The sequence below is a fragment of the Mesoplodon mirus genome, assembly GCF_964341445.2.
Source record: "Mesoplodon mirus genome assembly, chromosome: 8".
Lineage (NCBI taxonomy): Eukaryota > Metazoa > Chordata > Mammalia > Artiodactyla > Ziphiidae > Mesoplodon > Mesoplodon mirus.
The window spans coordinates 88,173,120-88,187,463 of record NC_138984.1 but is presented as its reverse complement, the minus strand read 5'-3'; the positions used below and the strand labels follow the sequence as shown (position 1 = coordinate 88,187,463).

General features: G+C 34.6%; 1 protein-coding gene across 5 annotated transcripts in view; it reads left to right on the top strand.

Moving 5' to 3' along the window:
• Positions 1-6,495, top strand: part of SP3 (Sp3 transcription factor) — a 56,396-nt gene extending 49,901 nt beyond the window's left edge. For all 5 annotated transcript variants that reach the window (XM_082631293.1, XM_082631291.1, XM_082631290.1 and 2 more), the window contains exons 6-7: positions 2,132-2,328; positions 4,726-6,495. In XM_082631293.1, coding sequence (XP_082487419.1) covers positions 2,132-2,328; positions 4,726-5,042 — 514 coding nt within the window. In that variant the 3' untranslated portion in view covers positions 5,043-6,495. The remainder of the gene's footprint in view (positions 1-2,131; positions 2,329-4,725) is intronic.
• Positions 6,496-14,344: the final 7,849 nt, after the last annotated feature.

Genomic DNA, 14,344 nt, shown 5'->3' with positions numbered 1-14,344 from the left:
ATAAATTTCACTTCAGTTCTCTTCCTTCACATCACATGCCATAAATCCATATCTGGCATATCTAGATCTTATCTTGAGTAAAAAAATTTTTTTTAAATAAAAAGTTGGACCTCAGTATTGGACTTTTTCCCTTATATTGTATATTTTTGTGTGCCCCGTCTCCATTTTTTTTTTCTTAGTTGCTTGTCCCATTTTCAGACAACGAGTATGTCTTGTTTCATTATAATTCAATTGATGAAAACAACTTTCCCTGGATTTTTGGTTCTTTGGGAACTCATATTTGTTGCTGTAATTTGTTATAGTCTTGTGCTTTGTTCGTGCTCTCAAAGCTAAATTTTGCTAAGTTAGTAAAATAGCACTTTTGAATTTATAAAAGCACATTGATTCACCTGAGTGTTAGGATTAGAAGAGAGGCAAGAAGTTACGAGTGTAGAGTGAACTGAATTGGGTTCTCTGTGAAATTGCTATGGTGATCACAATATGTAAAATCGGTTTGTACACCAATAGCCACAGACATTGCTCTTTTTCTTAGGGCCATTTAAGAATAAAACAAATTTAAAAAGCTAAATTAAATGGAAATATTATTGGCTTTGGTTAAGACTTTGGCATTGCAGGTGAGCCAGCAAAGCCTGTTTCACTCAACTCAGCTCTTTGAAGAGAGTTGTAGAAATTGGGGGTGGACTGGAGCAGAAACTAGAATTGTGTTAGGTTATGACGTCCTTGCCCTTGAGACAACAGCGTGACTCCTCCTTGTCTTTACTTATGCTATTCCTCTGCCTGGAATGCCTTCCCTCCTTTCTATCTAAATCCTACCCACCTCCTCCACGAAGCCTTCTCTAACTACTGGAGCCCACATTGATGTCTCCCTGTTCAGAACACCTATGGCATCTAACAGCCAGCACTGCACCGTTTAGCACTGTTTGTCCTATGGCAATTTCACATGCTACTGAGTGTGAGTACATTAAAATATAAATGTGGGGAAATATGCATTTTTCCAGTAAAATTTGAAAAACGATAGGTATATTATATACAGGAGGATTTGCAGGCTTATGGAGGTTTACAGGCTGTACCTAGACTGTGAGATTGTGGGAGGAGGGGAAGTTGGGGGGGTCTTAAATGTACCTTTTTGTAATGTCAGAGAAACTGCAAAGTTTATATAATATGATTTTGACAGTTGATGAGTCTAAAATGTCATGTTTTTTTTATAAACTCATTTGTTTTTATTCAGTAACTAGCCTTTTTCTTTTTTTTTTTTTTTGAGGTTGAGTAATAACATCTTCTGTAGTGTTTAATATGATTTGAATATCAGTTCTGGAATCAAAAAAGTTTTCTTCTTGCTTAGGCTAAGATACCTGTGTTCACCCATCTAATAAGCACATATCTTCTAAACCCTGTTCTTGGTATCAAATACTGAAATATAACAGATGTCAAATTTTGCAATGTGGAGAAACTGCATTTTATTATCTCTCTGATTTATAATTTTGAGTATCTTTGCATGGTTAATAGGGAATTTTAACTGTAAAGATAATTTTAATTTATTTCATGTAGTTCTAGGGATCTAAGACAATAGCTTTGTCTAGATTTTTTTTCTCTGATTTTCTCCAAGTCAGTGTATATTCAGGGTGCGGCCATACAAATATGTGAATAAATAACGCTTATATCATCTTAATTTAAAGTCTTCTTAAGGTGCCTTAATTGTACCTATGATTAGTTATGCATTTATTGTTGGTTTGTTTACTTTTTAAATTAGCTGACATCATGACTGAATAGGCCATTTAGTTTCCCGTACAACTAATTTAATTGGTTGGGCCTATGCATAGAATTTGGGAACGGTTCTGACCGAATAATAAATAACTTTACTATATACTCTTTATGTATGAAATGTTCTTTTAAATTATATATTTCTTGAGCATATTTACATTTGGACAACACTCACATTAGTTGTGGAGTAAAATGAATATGTAAAACTTATTAATTTTTCTTTAATTTGATTTTAAATGGTCTTGGTTTCTGATTGACCTCACGGTGATAATGTCTTCTATTTGAAATTCAACATGGGGTATGATATGAGTGTTAATGTCCATTTGAATATTTTCATATAAGTATATATTATTCTGTGTGTGTTTTTTAGAGGTACCAATCTTGGGAAAAAGAAGCAACACATTTGTCATATACCAGGATGTGGTAAAGTCTATGGGAAGACCTCACATCTGAGAGCTCATCTGCGTTGGCATTCTGGGGAGCGCCCTTTTATTTGTAACTGGATGTTCTGTGGTAAAAGATTTACTCGAAGTGATGAATTACAGAGGCACAGAAGAACACATACAGGTTACTAATATTTACTTTTAACAGACAAAAATTAATTGTGAGGCTACCTACTACCTTGAAATTTTTTTTTAAGCATACCTTACTGAACTGAATCTTTTAAAATACGACCAATTACATCAAATTTCTATCTTCAGTAACACCAATTTAAAAACACTAATTCCAAACAAGCCAGTATGGCTTATCTTATAAATTAATGTTTTATTTTATGCAGACTTTGGTTAGCTTTTGTTTTCACATTATTCAGTGTCTTAAGCCACATTTATCTCATCATTGTTAATTACGTTAATGTTTTAAATTAGTTGTGTGCTTTTACTCTTGATCATTATCTTCTTCCTCCTTAACACTGTAATAAAGAATAATTCCTTTTCCTCTGATAAATTCAGGCATTTCACCCTTTCTCTTGTTTTAATATGTGTGAGGTAAGCAAAAGATATTTCACTGAGGAATAACCAAGGCATTGTTGATGTGAAGACTCTTTGATTTAATTGTTTTCAACACATAGCGTTGTGTGGTTGTTACATGAAATGGACCTAGGAATGACCCAGATTGAACTCTAACTTAATATAACATATACAGATATTTTTCTTCTACTGCCATGTAATGATCAAGGTGTTCATCAGTCTATGCTCAATACTGAAGAATTGAAAAATATATAATGCATTTACAAAGTTTAGAGAGCTTAGAAGAAAACTATGGTGAAATGGTGGACGATATGGATTTTGAAGTCTCTTAGATCTAAATATATAAAATAACCCATGAAGTATGTAGTATTATGTTACATGCTCTACTCGTTTTTCTGTCTCATCGGGTAGGTAGACAGATGAGCTTAACCTGTTTGAAACTGCAATGGATAATATAAGAAAGTAGATAAAGTGTGCTTGGAGGCAGAGATCATTATTGCTGGGATAGTAAGGCATTTTTGAGCATTAGGCTGGGGTAGACCTTAAGATGGCCCTGTAATAGAATTTTCCTCAGTGGAATTTGATCAGCAGGATATAAAAAGAAATAATGTAAAAGGGAAAAAAGGTCTGTGATCAAATAAGTGTAGGTAACACTGTGTTAAAGAGGGTTACTATATACAAGTACCTTCAAGGAATGCCCCTTAGGACCTTCAATAGAATGTTAATGAGCACTGTACATCTCCAAGTTGGGGGAGGTAGTGGCAACCTCTCATTGTCCCATTTTGCCATGGAGTATGTCGACTAATGTTCCAAGAGAAGCTTTGGGAAATACCTTCCCAGAAGAACAGAATAGTGTATATGAATAGAAGAAGTGAGAGATCATTTGTCATGAGTGAGGGTGAGATTTTATTTAACACATTTCTGTTACATAGGATTGAACCATGTTATAGAAGTCATTGGAAGTTAGGTAATGGAGAGTCTAAACTGTTTAGTTATCTGCAGGTTACTCTTGCATTCCCATACCACTTAGTACAGTGGTGAAGTTTTGTACTGTAATAAAATTTGGTATTTAAGGAAGATTTATCTGGCATTGATTTGTTGGATTGGAAAGGGAGAGACTAGTGTGCCACTGTAATATAGTTCAGGCATGAGGTCTGATGAGGACCTACTGAGAGGAGAGGTGCTGGAACAAGAGATAGGTAAGAAAGACATTTTGAAGAAAATAAATTAAGAAAATACTGGATTTGTTTATTGATTGAGTTCTCCTTAGATTCCTTGTAGGTTGGCCTTTTGCCTTATCTTCTACTAATTGTCTTACATAGTAGGTCTTCAACATAATAGAAGTTCTGTCTGTCTTTTGTGTTTAAAAAAGGTATTTTATTTATGCTGGGAAATAAATTTAGGCATCGTAGAGTCTTATTAACTTTTAACATCATGATTTATTAGGCTTGCTCTTGATTATTCCAGCTGAAATCAGGTCAGCTGGCCATCTCCATTATTCTTGGGACTACTCAGTCTTTATTAGACTTCAAGCTTGTGTCTTGGCTTTAATCTAGAAGTACTCTGTGTAGTTACTTGCATTCGCATTTAAGAGTTGAAGGTTGAGTATCAGGGATCTGACATGTTAATAATACCTTAAATATAGTTTAAAACAGTGTATTTTTCTTTAGAGAAGTATGCTACAGATAGTCGTTTTTAAGCTGGTATTTTGTAACATGTTTCAAAACTATTAGCATAGTTGAGGTATTAAATTCTTATCTGAATATCAGTGTATAATAAGTTTGAAGATTGCTTTTCATCCAGAAATGTGACAGATTTATTTTGAGGAAAAATATTCTATGAGAGAAATCTTGCAGGCACAGCTCATGAAACTAATATAGTTCTAATTGAATTCTGCTCCCTGTCCCTGTCAGTGTTGGCTTATTTTCTTTCTCAGGGAATGATGAGTCTATTAATGTTAAATTTAAAAGACTAAGTAACTTAATTTCTTCAACAGGTGAGAAGAAGTTTGTTTGTCCAGAATGTTCAAAACGGTTTATGAGAAGTGATCACCTTGCCAAACATATTAAAACACATCAGAATAAAAAAGGTATTCACTCTAGCAGTACAGTGCTGGCATCTGTGGAAGCTGCACGAGATGATACTTTGATTACTGCAGGAGGAACAACACTTATCCTTGCAAATATTCAACAAGGTTCTGTTTCAGGGATAGGAACTGTTAATACTTCCACCACCAGCAATCAAGATATCCTTACCAACACTGAAATACCTTTACAGCTTGTCACAGTTTCTGGAAATGAGACAATGGAGTAAATATTACACAAATACTTATTCATCGTGGTTATTTTTATACAGTAGTGAGAAGAACATTGTTCCTAAGTTCTTAGATATCTTTTTATTGATGTGCAAAAATTTTTGGATTGACAGTAACTTGGTTATACATGACACTGAAATGCCTTACTTTGTATGATATTCCATAGTATATTAAAAATGGTAAAATTGCATGGGTTTTGTAGGTACTTTTGGAATCTAGAAGAAATGAAATTTTACCAAGTTATATAAAGAGAAAATTGAATTTAACAATGCGAATGGTAGTCTAACCAAATGCATCAATCCTGTGTGGTTTAGTGTAAAAATGAGAACATGTTGGTATTTATCTATTGTAAGATAAAAAAAAAAGTTGGTGGGTGAAAGAAATCATGTTATGATAAAAAAAATTTTTGTAATTTTCTTGATGACTGGAATTTTTATTATGCATAACTGACAAATCAAGTTTCCAAGCAAATGTTACATAGTGTAGGCTTTACTTAGCTTATCAATTTGTCATTTTGAAGCTAATTATTTTAATTAGGTTAACTATGTACAATATTTTAAGCATTACTCTTGTAAGATTTTGAAAACTACATTTTAACATGGAACTCTAGGGATAGTCACCTTTTAAATCCTGTTGAAAAGCCATGTTTAAGATTTAATTTGCCAAAATAATGTCTTGTTAATATTCTTTCAGTAATGAAGTTGGGCAATATAACCAATGTTTAAAAAAAGTTTAAAATGTATAGGTTGAGGCATTTGGGTGGTAAGAAAATGTTATAGTGAATTATCCCTTTTCTTGAGTATTGGAGGACCAAAAAAATAAGGTGTTATTGCGTCTTAGCAGTGATTTTTTTTTTTTTTTTTTTTTTGAATCCAATCTTGTTTCCAAAAACCACATGTCTGCCAGGGCCTTAAAAGCCATCATGTAAATTACCAGTAAAGTATAACATATGCAAACATAACAAAATCACTTCCATAGTGACGATACTCCAACCATATGGATATTAGTCATAGAGAACTAGAGGTTTTATGATATTTTTTTAAGTCTTTTTTGTTTGTTTTGTTTTTGGTCTAGGTAGTCAGTCTGCACTTAAATATCAACCATTTTCCTTTTTTGCTTTTTCCCTTAAAATTTATATGTATCCAGTACATTTAATTGAGAAATGTATGTTTTTTATTATGCTGTATTTTCTTTTTATTTTTTAATTATTGTTTATATTTTCAATTATTAAAAAATGTACAAAATAAAGTTTCATTGCTGGTCTTGTAAGAGCTATACAATTTTCCAAAATGTATGCCTATAACTGCAGCAGTTCACTTATTTCAAAAATTTGGGATTCTGTTCATTTGTTATTCTTAAGACCACCTCAAATTTAAAGGCTACCTTATTGTACGTTTAAAGTGTATTATAACAGTGTGGTAGTTAATAAAACACTATTTTTTTTTCTTTTGAGTTTGTTGTATTCCTATGCATTTAAAATAATTGCAGTGGTATGGGGTAAGAAAATCAGTGTGGTTTATTTTTCTTAGCATTTTATTTGCAGATTCTTGATTTCAGATGCTGAGATTATTGTAAACAGGTATATTTACTTAAAAAGGGAAGAGTAGAGGCTCTAGCAGATTACTATTTTTTTTTGCCTAAAAATGAACTTGTTAAATAGAACTTTTGAAAAAAATCTTTTAGCCCACATTGATTCATTAGAATTTTATCAATCCATTTTGCAAACCTTGTTTTTCCTTTGTTTGTTTCCCCTGTTAAAGCAATGCAGGATATTTTGATTTATCAAAAACTTGAGTTTACATGAAGATTCTTGAAAATGATAGCATAAGACAAGCTTTGGTAACCATGGCAAGAGTTATTTGAAAGGGTTATGTTTTTGAATTTATGTATGTCTAATCATAAAGGCAGGGTAAGAGGGAAGGAAAAATTAACAGGATATTAATATAACTATTTTAGATATTTTAAAATAAAAAATCCAATTACTTTCTACATGTATACAGTGGGGTTAAAGGTCTCCATTGTCTGTTTTCCAGGCCCAATCTGATACTGTCAGTAATATCTTTGAACACATAGGACAACGCTAGATACACATATAAACACAAAGTTTTTCTCATGTGAGACCTAAGCTTGTGACGTGAAATAGGAAGTATTACTTGGAATCATAGAAATTAATGGTTAGAATTTGAATCTTCAAACTCCTGTAAATAATTTCTAGAATTTAAAAAATTATTTAGGTTGTGTGAAGAGGATTGCAAAAACACCTGTTAAGTCAGGAGATTAAAATTTTAGTGTGATAGTAGAGCTGTTTTTAATATTGAAAATTTATAGTAAGCTTTATAGAGAGTTTTTGATCCATGAGTTTCCAAGCAAATTTTATCAGTTCTTAGAACATGAATGCAATGAAGCTAGTAAGTAGTCTTAAATATTATTTAAATAAGTTTTTAGATTTTTTTGAGTGCCCACCTGGAATATACCTGTGAATTTTGGATCTTTACCTAACAAAGAAATGAAAGTTAGCGTTCATCCTTAACCAAGGTGATTTTAAATACTTCTTGATTTTTATTGAAAAAATGTTGAATATACTCTAGAAACTTAATATTTGAAGAATTACCCTGAAGTAATTTTTTTCTAGTTATAAAATCTATTAGTATTGTGTATGGGTATAATATTTCTTAGTGTAAGTATATTCTTCAATAAGGTGTTTTTGGCAATTGCTTTATTTTTGTAAAGGCTAGAGTTAGTGCATATTCAGTATATTTACATACAAATAATTCCTGATTATCAGAACATACTCATCTAGTGGACTAGGTGTCTATACTCCATACCTCAATTTAAAGAAAATAAACACTTAAGAAAATTTTATTTTCTGTTGATTGAGACTTAATGCCGTTGAAAAGTAATTAAATTACTTTATTAAATTAAAAGTAATTATTAAATTACTTTAATAAAGTTTTAAAGACATACACCTATTGCAAAAGGTCAGGTGCCCTGTAAGTAACTTTGGGCAAAATAATGACGATGCTTATTTCAGAATAGTGAAAACGCTTAAATAGTATAAATACATGTACATGTAATTTGAAGGCATGTCAAACATACTTCATAGAAAATAGTTCTTAGCCAGTATTGTTCATCAGAAAACGCTGGGGCCATTTAAAAATGTCCACAGGCCTAGTTTCGTTCTTGACCTAAATCTGCATTTCTGGAGATGGAGAATATACACATGTGACCCGTGAATGGCGGTGGGTTTGAACTGTGGGGTGTCTGCTTAAACGCGGCTGTTTTTTTAGGGGTAAATACTGCAGTGCTGTACAGTCTGGTTGGTTGAGTTCACAGATGTGGATGAATCAGGCATAGTGAGGGCCCTAGTTATATGTGGATTAACCCCCATGTTGTTCAGGGGTCAACTGTATGTATTTTTAACAGCTCCTCAAGTGGCTCTGATAAACATTCCTCGGCTAGAATCACTCTAAATAGAGCAAGCATCCCCTTAAGTATCTTAATTGTAGTAAGGATCCTATTACTGACTTAACTCATGATTCCGAAGTTTTTGTTCTATTAAAATTTTTATTGTATTCAATATTGTTTGAAATGTGGGGTTATTAATAATAACATTTGGTTTTAAAATATTGTTGGTCATGCTCCCCTAGTAGACGATTTAGTTTTCAGTTTTAATTATGTTAGGTGGACAAGAACTGTTTTCAGTGTAAGAGAACAATTTGTTTTACTAAACAGTATTTTTAAAACTTTTTGCCATGAGTGAGCAGTAAGTCTTTTGTAGTCTGATAATCAGCACAGAACAAAATTGGTTGATATCTTGGGAACAAGATTTGATACTTTAGTGAAATCATGTTTTTTATTTAGTGTTGGAGACACAAAGATAATACTGACTTGGCCCCTTGTTCAGGCAGATTTGTGTATAATCAAACATATTGTAAATACATGCTAGTGGCAGATAAAAAGCACCCTAGAAACTTATAAGAGGGAGAATTCTGCATGGAGAAGTTGGGAAATTCAGGCAGAGGAGATGGCTCTAGCAAAGGAACTGCGATTTTGCTATGGATGATAGGGGAAATTGTGAGATGGAGTGGGGACGTTTTGGAGGAGGGGCTGTCAAATTGAGAAGGGGATCAGATTTTAATCTTTACCAGTGGTTCCTAATCTTTTTGGGATCATAGGTCTTCATTGTAGTCTAATGTTAAAACTGTTCAGACACTACATGGGGATTCATTTGAGCAAAGGCCTGAACCTTGGAAAATAGCCACGTTAAAGGAACTGGTGGAGAAAGAGGAGTCCTCAAGGAGACTGACATAGAAACTGAGTGTCAAGATGGTGATGAACATCAAATGCAGTAGAGAGGTCAAGTTAGATGAAAAGAGAAAAGATTTTGGCAATAAGGAGTTGCCAGCTGATCTTTGTTAGCAGTCGATGGGTCAAAAACAGGACACAGGAAAAGAGGCTATGGAGACAGGAAGCATAGGATATTCTAAAGTGGTGAAGAGAAGAAAGATGGGCAGATGTGTGGCTCAGGATTAAGAAAATTGTTGGAAATTTTTCTGATTATATAAGTGATACTTACATTGATAAATATTAAGAAAATAAGAGTATGAAGGAATTTAACCTCTGAGCTACTCAGAGATAACTATTATTTCCTTTGAAAATGCATATCAAAGTTGGAGTTGAAATTTAGAAAAAGCTGCATGATTTGCTTTCATGTAACATGATTTATATCAGTTTTTTAAATTATGTATTTAAGATATATGATGTGTTGAAAAAGGAGTCTATAGCCTTTAGCCTTCCTCTCCCCACCCCCCAGCTTTTTAACAGCCTTGCTTCTCTCCTAAATCCATATTAAGCTACATACTATATGGTGTGATATTGGGTAGGTTTCTTATCTTCTTAAAACCTAATTTTCATCATCCATAAAAAGGGGATAACTAACAATAGTATCCCTCATAGGATTGTTGCAAGGATTAAAATGTAAGCATTTAGCATAGTTCCTGGCTTACAGTAGGGACTCAATAAATGATATCTTCCCCTGTCCCCTACACGTTTATTAACTCTGGAGATTTCACTTTTCCGTAGTGAAGGGACCAGTGTTTTGGGGTGTCTATTGTTTAAATACGGTTCATGCATTGATTTTCACCTTCAGAATGAGGGGGAGTTTTCAAAGCAGAAATCTGAAAAGAGAGCTATAGAATCTAAATTGATAGTGGACAATGTGTCTGAAGTGACTGCCTCATCAGAAAGGATGGAATAAGAAAAAAAGAAGGAAACAAATTACACACTGATAGAGAATTCTAGTTTAACATTTCTAGGAACCAGCCAAAGAGTCTTTAGGTTCATTTTGATTGAAAGGTAACATTTACAGTTTAGTAGTCCCAACCTTAAGATTGGAAGAGGTCATCAAAGAAATGCAGCTTATTTCTCCAAAAAATGTCTAAGCCTCCAATTAATAGGCAACAGTGAAATAACAGGAAATGTTAGGGTAGATACTTTTTAGGATATCTGCCCAACGTATGTCCCATTTTCTGAATATTACTTCCTGCCACCTTCAGGGGCGAGCTGTTTAGATGATTGGACAAGGAGTGGACATCTGGTCAAATATGAGCCAATTAGATGATTTCTCCCAGGAGTTCGGAGTCAGAAAACTGATGTCTTGGGAAGTTGCATTTGGAACCTGCGTGTGAAGCAGAAAGAATAAATCAAAGATGAGAGACCATACAATCCCAGAAGAAAAAGATGAAGAGAACGGCTGCCTTGATTCCTGATAACTTTGGGTTTTGTTCCAATGTTTTGTGCCTGTGCATTTCCTGTTCCTGGGTTCCATGAGATACCCTCAAAACCTTCCAGAGACTCCCCCATTTCTATCTTCAGGTTTTTATTAAGTTTGAGAGGCTGTCACTTGCTACCAAATAGTGCCAACTAAAACATCTTTTGAGATACAATTCCTTCTTGAATAAAATACACTGGTTGAAATGGTTGATGACTTGGTGCTGTAGAAAATACCAACGAAAAGTCATGGTTAGTGCCAGATCAGTTAGGTTTAGATGAAGGATAACTCAGCGTAGAGCCTGAATGAGTCAGAAAGGGTGAGCTTTGAAGGGCCAATAAGATGTGCCCAGGAGAACTGATTAAAAGGCCTAGAAGTCCATCTACAGTCTGAGGATACTTAATCAGAGGGCTGTCTATGTTTGTGTCTGGTCTTAACGGAGCACTGACTTTTTGCCAGCATTAGCTTTATGGTTAGTATCTCCCACCACATGGTCTTTATATTTTCATGATGTCTTCAGACTCAGGTGCAGTTTGGTTCACTTTTAAGCCTTAGTTTTTTGGTTTTTTTTTTTTTTTTTTTTGCGGTACGCGGGCCTCACTGTTGTGGCCTCTCCCGTTGCGGAGCACAGGCTCTGGACACGCAGGCTCAATGGCCATGGCTCACGGGCCCAGCCACTCCGCGGCATGTGGGATCCTCCCAGACTGAGGCACGAACTCGTGTCCCTTGCATCGGCAGGCGTACTCTCAACCACTGCACCACCAGGGAAGCCCTGGTTCACTTTTAATTGTGTGTACCCAATTACTTAGCTTCCTCCCATCCAGATCATTTAAAAATTCTTAGTTAATTGTATCTTTCCCATTTTTACTGTTGGTAACTTTGTGTGGCTTTTTCATCTTGAATCATTTAGTAAAGGTGAAAACTTTCACAGTATAACATAGTGCATAGATTTTGGACTTGGGCATACGTGGGTTTATGTCCTGGCTCTGCTGCTTACTAGCTGTGTGACCATGGACTCTACCTTTCCACCCTGGGCCTCAGTTTTTAAAACTGTAAAATGGGGGGTAATAGTAGCATCATCTTCATAAGGGTGATGGAGGAGATTAAATAGGTTAGTGCATGTAAACCACGTCCCACAGTGCCTGGCACATCGTTAAGTATTAGTAAATGTTAGCCTTAGAGAAATCAATAATCTTCCTACACTTGGAAATAATTATCCCCATCTTGTATTAATGTGTTCATTCACTTAGATCCACCTAGTTTTCTGTCAGGAGACATTAACAAAATTGCTAGTATTTGTATTGTGCCTTTTTGATGAAGCATTTCAAATATATAGAAAAAATATTGAAAACAATATAACAAATACCTGTGTATCCACCATCCAGCTTTTACAGTCTTAATCATTTTACACATATTTGCTTGTTTCTTTTAAACAGAAACGATTATAGCTATAGTTGAAATCTACATAGTCCTGTCTCATTCCATTTCTCTCCTTTCACACGAAGGGGTAACTGCTGGTCTGAATTTGATGTTTATCAGAATGATACCATGAATGGTTTTAAATGCTTACTATATGTGTGCATATATAGGGTTGTTTTCATGTTTTTGAAACTTTATATAAATGGTATCATACTGTACATAATCTTTGGGCACTTGTTTCTGCACTCATGTTTTTGAGATGTATCCATGTTAACACATGTTCCTCTAAACTATTCATTTTAAATGCTGTAGTTCTGTGAGTATATCACAGTTTATCCATTTTCTTGTTGATGCACATTTCAGTTATTTCCAATTTTTGTCTATTATAAACAATGCTGCAATGAAATACTTGACATGTTTCCTTGTGCATGTGTGTGAGTGTTTCTCTGAGGTATGTATCTAGAACTTCAGTCACTGGTCAATAAGATATTCTTATCTTCAAATTTACCAGATATTGCCAAATTGATCTCCACAGTGTATGTGCCAAATTCCACTGCTAGTAACAGTACATAGGAGTTCACATTTTCCCACACTCTCCCCAAATCCTTGGACTTGGCAGATATTTCTTTCCAATGAAAAAACCAATGCAATTTTATTTTGGAGTCTGACAAAGTGCTTTAAAATCCATCTGGGAGAAAAGAAGCAGGTGTAAAAAGTTAACAAGGAATCAGAAAAACAAAGCCATGTATATATACATGTAGGCATAACCAAACATAATGTTGACTATAGCAGAAACAATGCATGTTTTTCTTACTGGTTCCACCGTTTAACTCTCATTCAACCCATGCCTTGGTATAGTACTCCTCACAGCCTCTCATAGGGGTTTCTTCACACAGTATACAACCCTCTTGGATTGAATATTGGAAAGAAGGCTCAGGCCTAGCTAGCTGTTTTCCATGATGTTCACTTTTCCCAGGGGCTGGGAGTATAGTCTGCACTGTGGCCTCTTGCCCTGTTTTCTCCCAATTCTTCCCCCCCCATCTCCACCCATATTCCAGCTCAAGTAGTCATAGATCAACCTATCAGCTGCAGAAACCCACTTCAAACTGGGTAAATCCTTTCTTGCAGAGACTCCAGTGTTGCCACTTAAATATATATTTTATATATATAATATTTTATATATATATTATATATATATATATATATATATATCTCCATCCCTACATGAATGGTATGAAATAATTCATGATTTTGATTCTGATTTCTCTGTATTCTGGTGAGGTCGAGCATATTTTTGTTACGTTGGTAACCCATGTTTCCTCTGAAAGGAATTATCTATTTGAATTCTTTGCCCATTTACTTTTATGGTTATTTTTATTTTGCATTGCTTTTTAAGCATTCTTAATAATAATATTCCAGATACATATTATTTTAGGTATATGTGGGCAGATAATATCTTTTCCCAGTCTGGCTTATCTTTTAACTTTGTTTATGGTGTTTTGTATGTGTGGTAGTATTCTACAAGTTTTATTGAATCTATGCATTGTAGCTTTTCTGTCTCAAATTCTCTGGTGTCATAAAAGTATTTTTCTCAAAATTTTCTTATTTTGTCTTTCAGTTTGGCTTATTAATCCACTTTGAAATGATTTTTGTTCATGGTGTGAAGTTCCTAACACTTTCCATGTGGATTACCAGTTGTCTCAGCACAGCTTATTGAATGGCCCAAGTTTTCCCCACTAATTGTAATGGCTACCTCTCATTTATCAAGTTTCCATTTGCGTGTGGGTCTATTCCTTGATGTCTTTCTGCCTTTCCTGTGCTGAGACCATACAGTCAATACCATGGGTTTCACTTTTTTTTTTTAATTGGAGTATAATCGCTTTACAGTGTTGTGTTTCTGCTGTAGAACAAAGTGAATCAGCTCTATGTATACATATATCCCCCCATCTTGAGCTTCCCTCCCACCCCACACCCTGCCCAATCCCAGCCCTCTAGGTCATCACAGAGCAGAGAGCTGAGCTCCCTGTGCTATACAGCAGCTTCCCACTAGCTAGCTGTTTTACACATAGTAGTGTATATATGTCAGTGCTACTCTCAACTCGTCCCACCCTC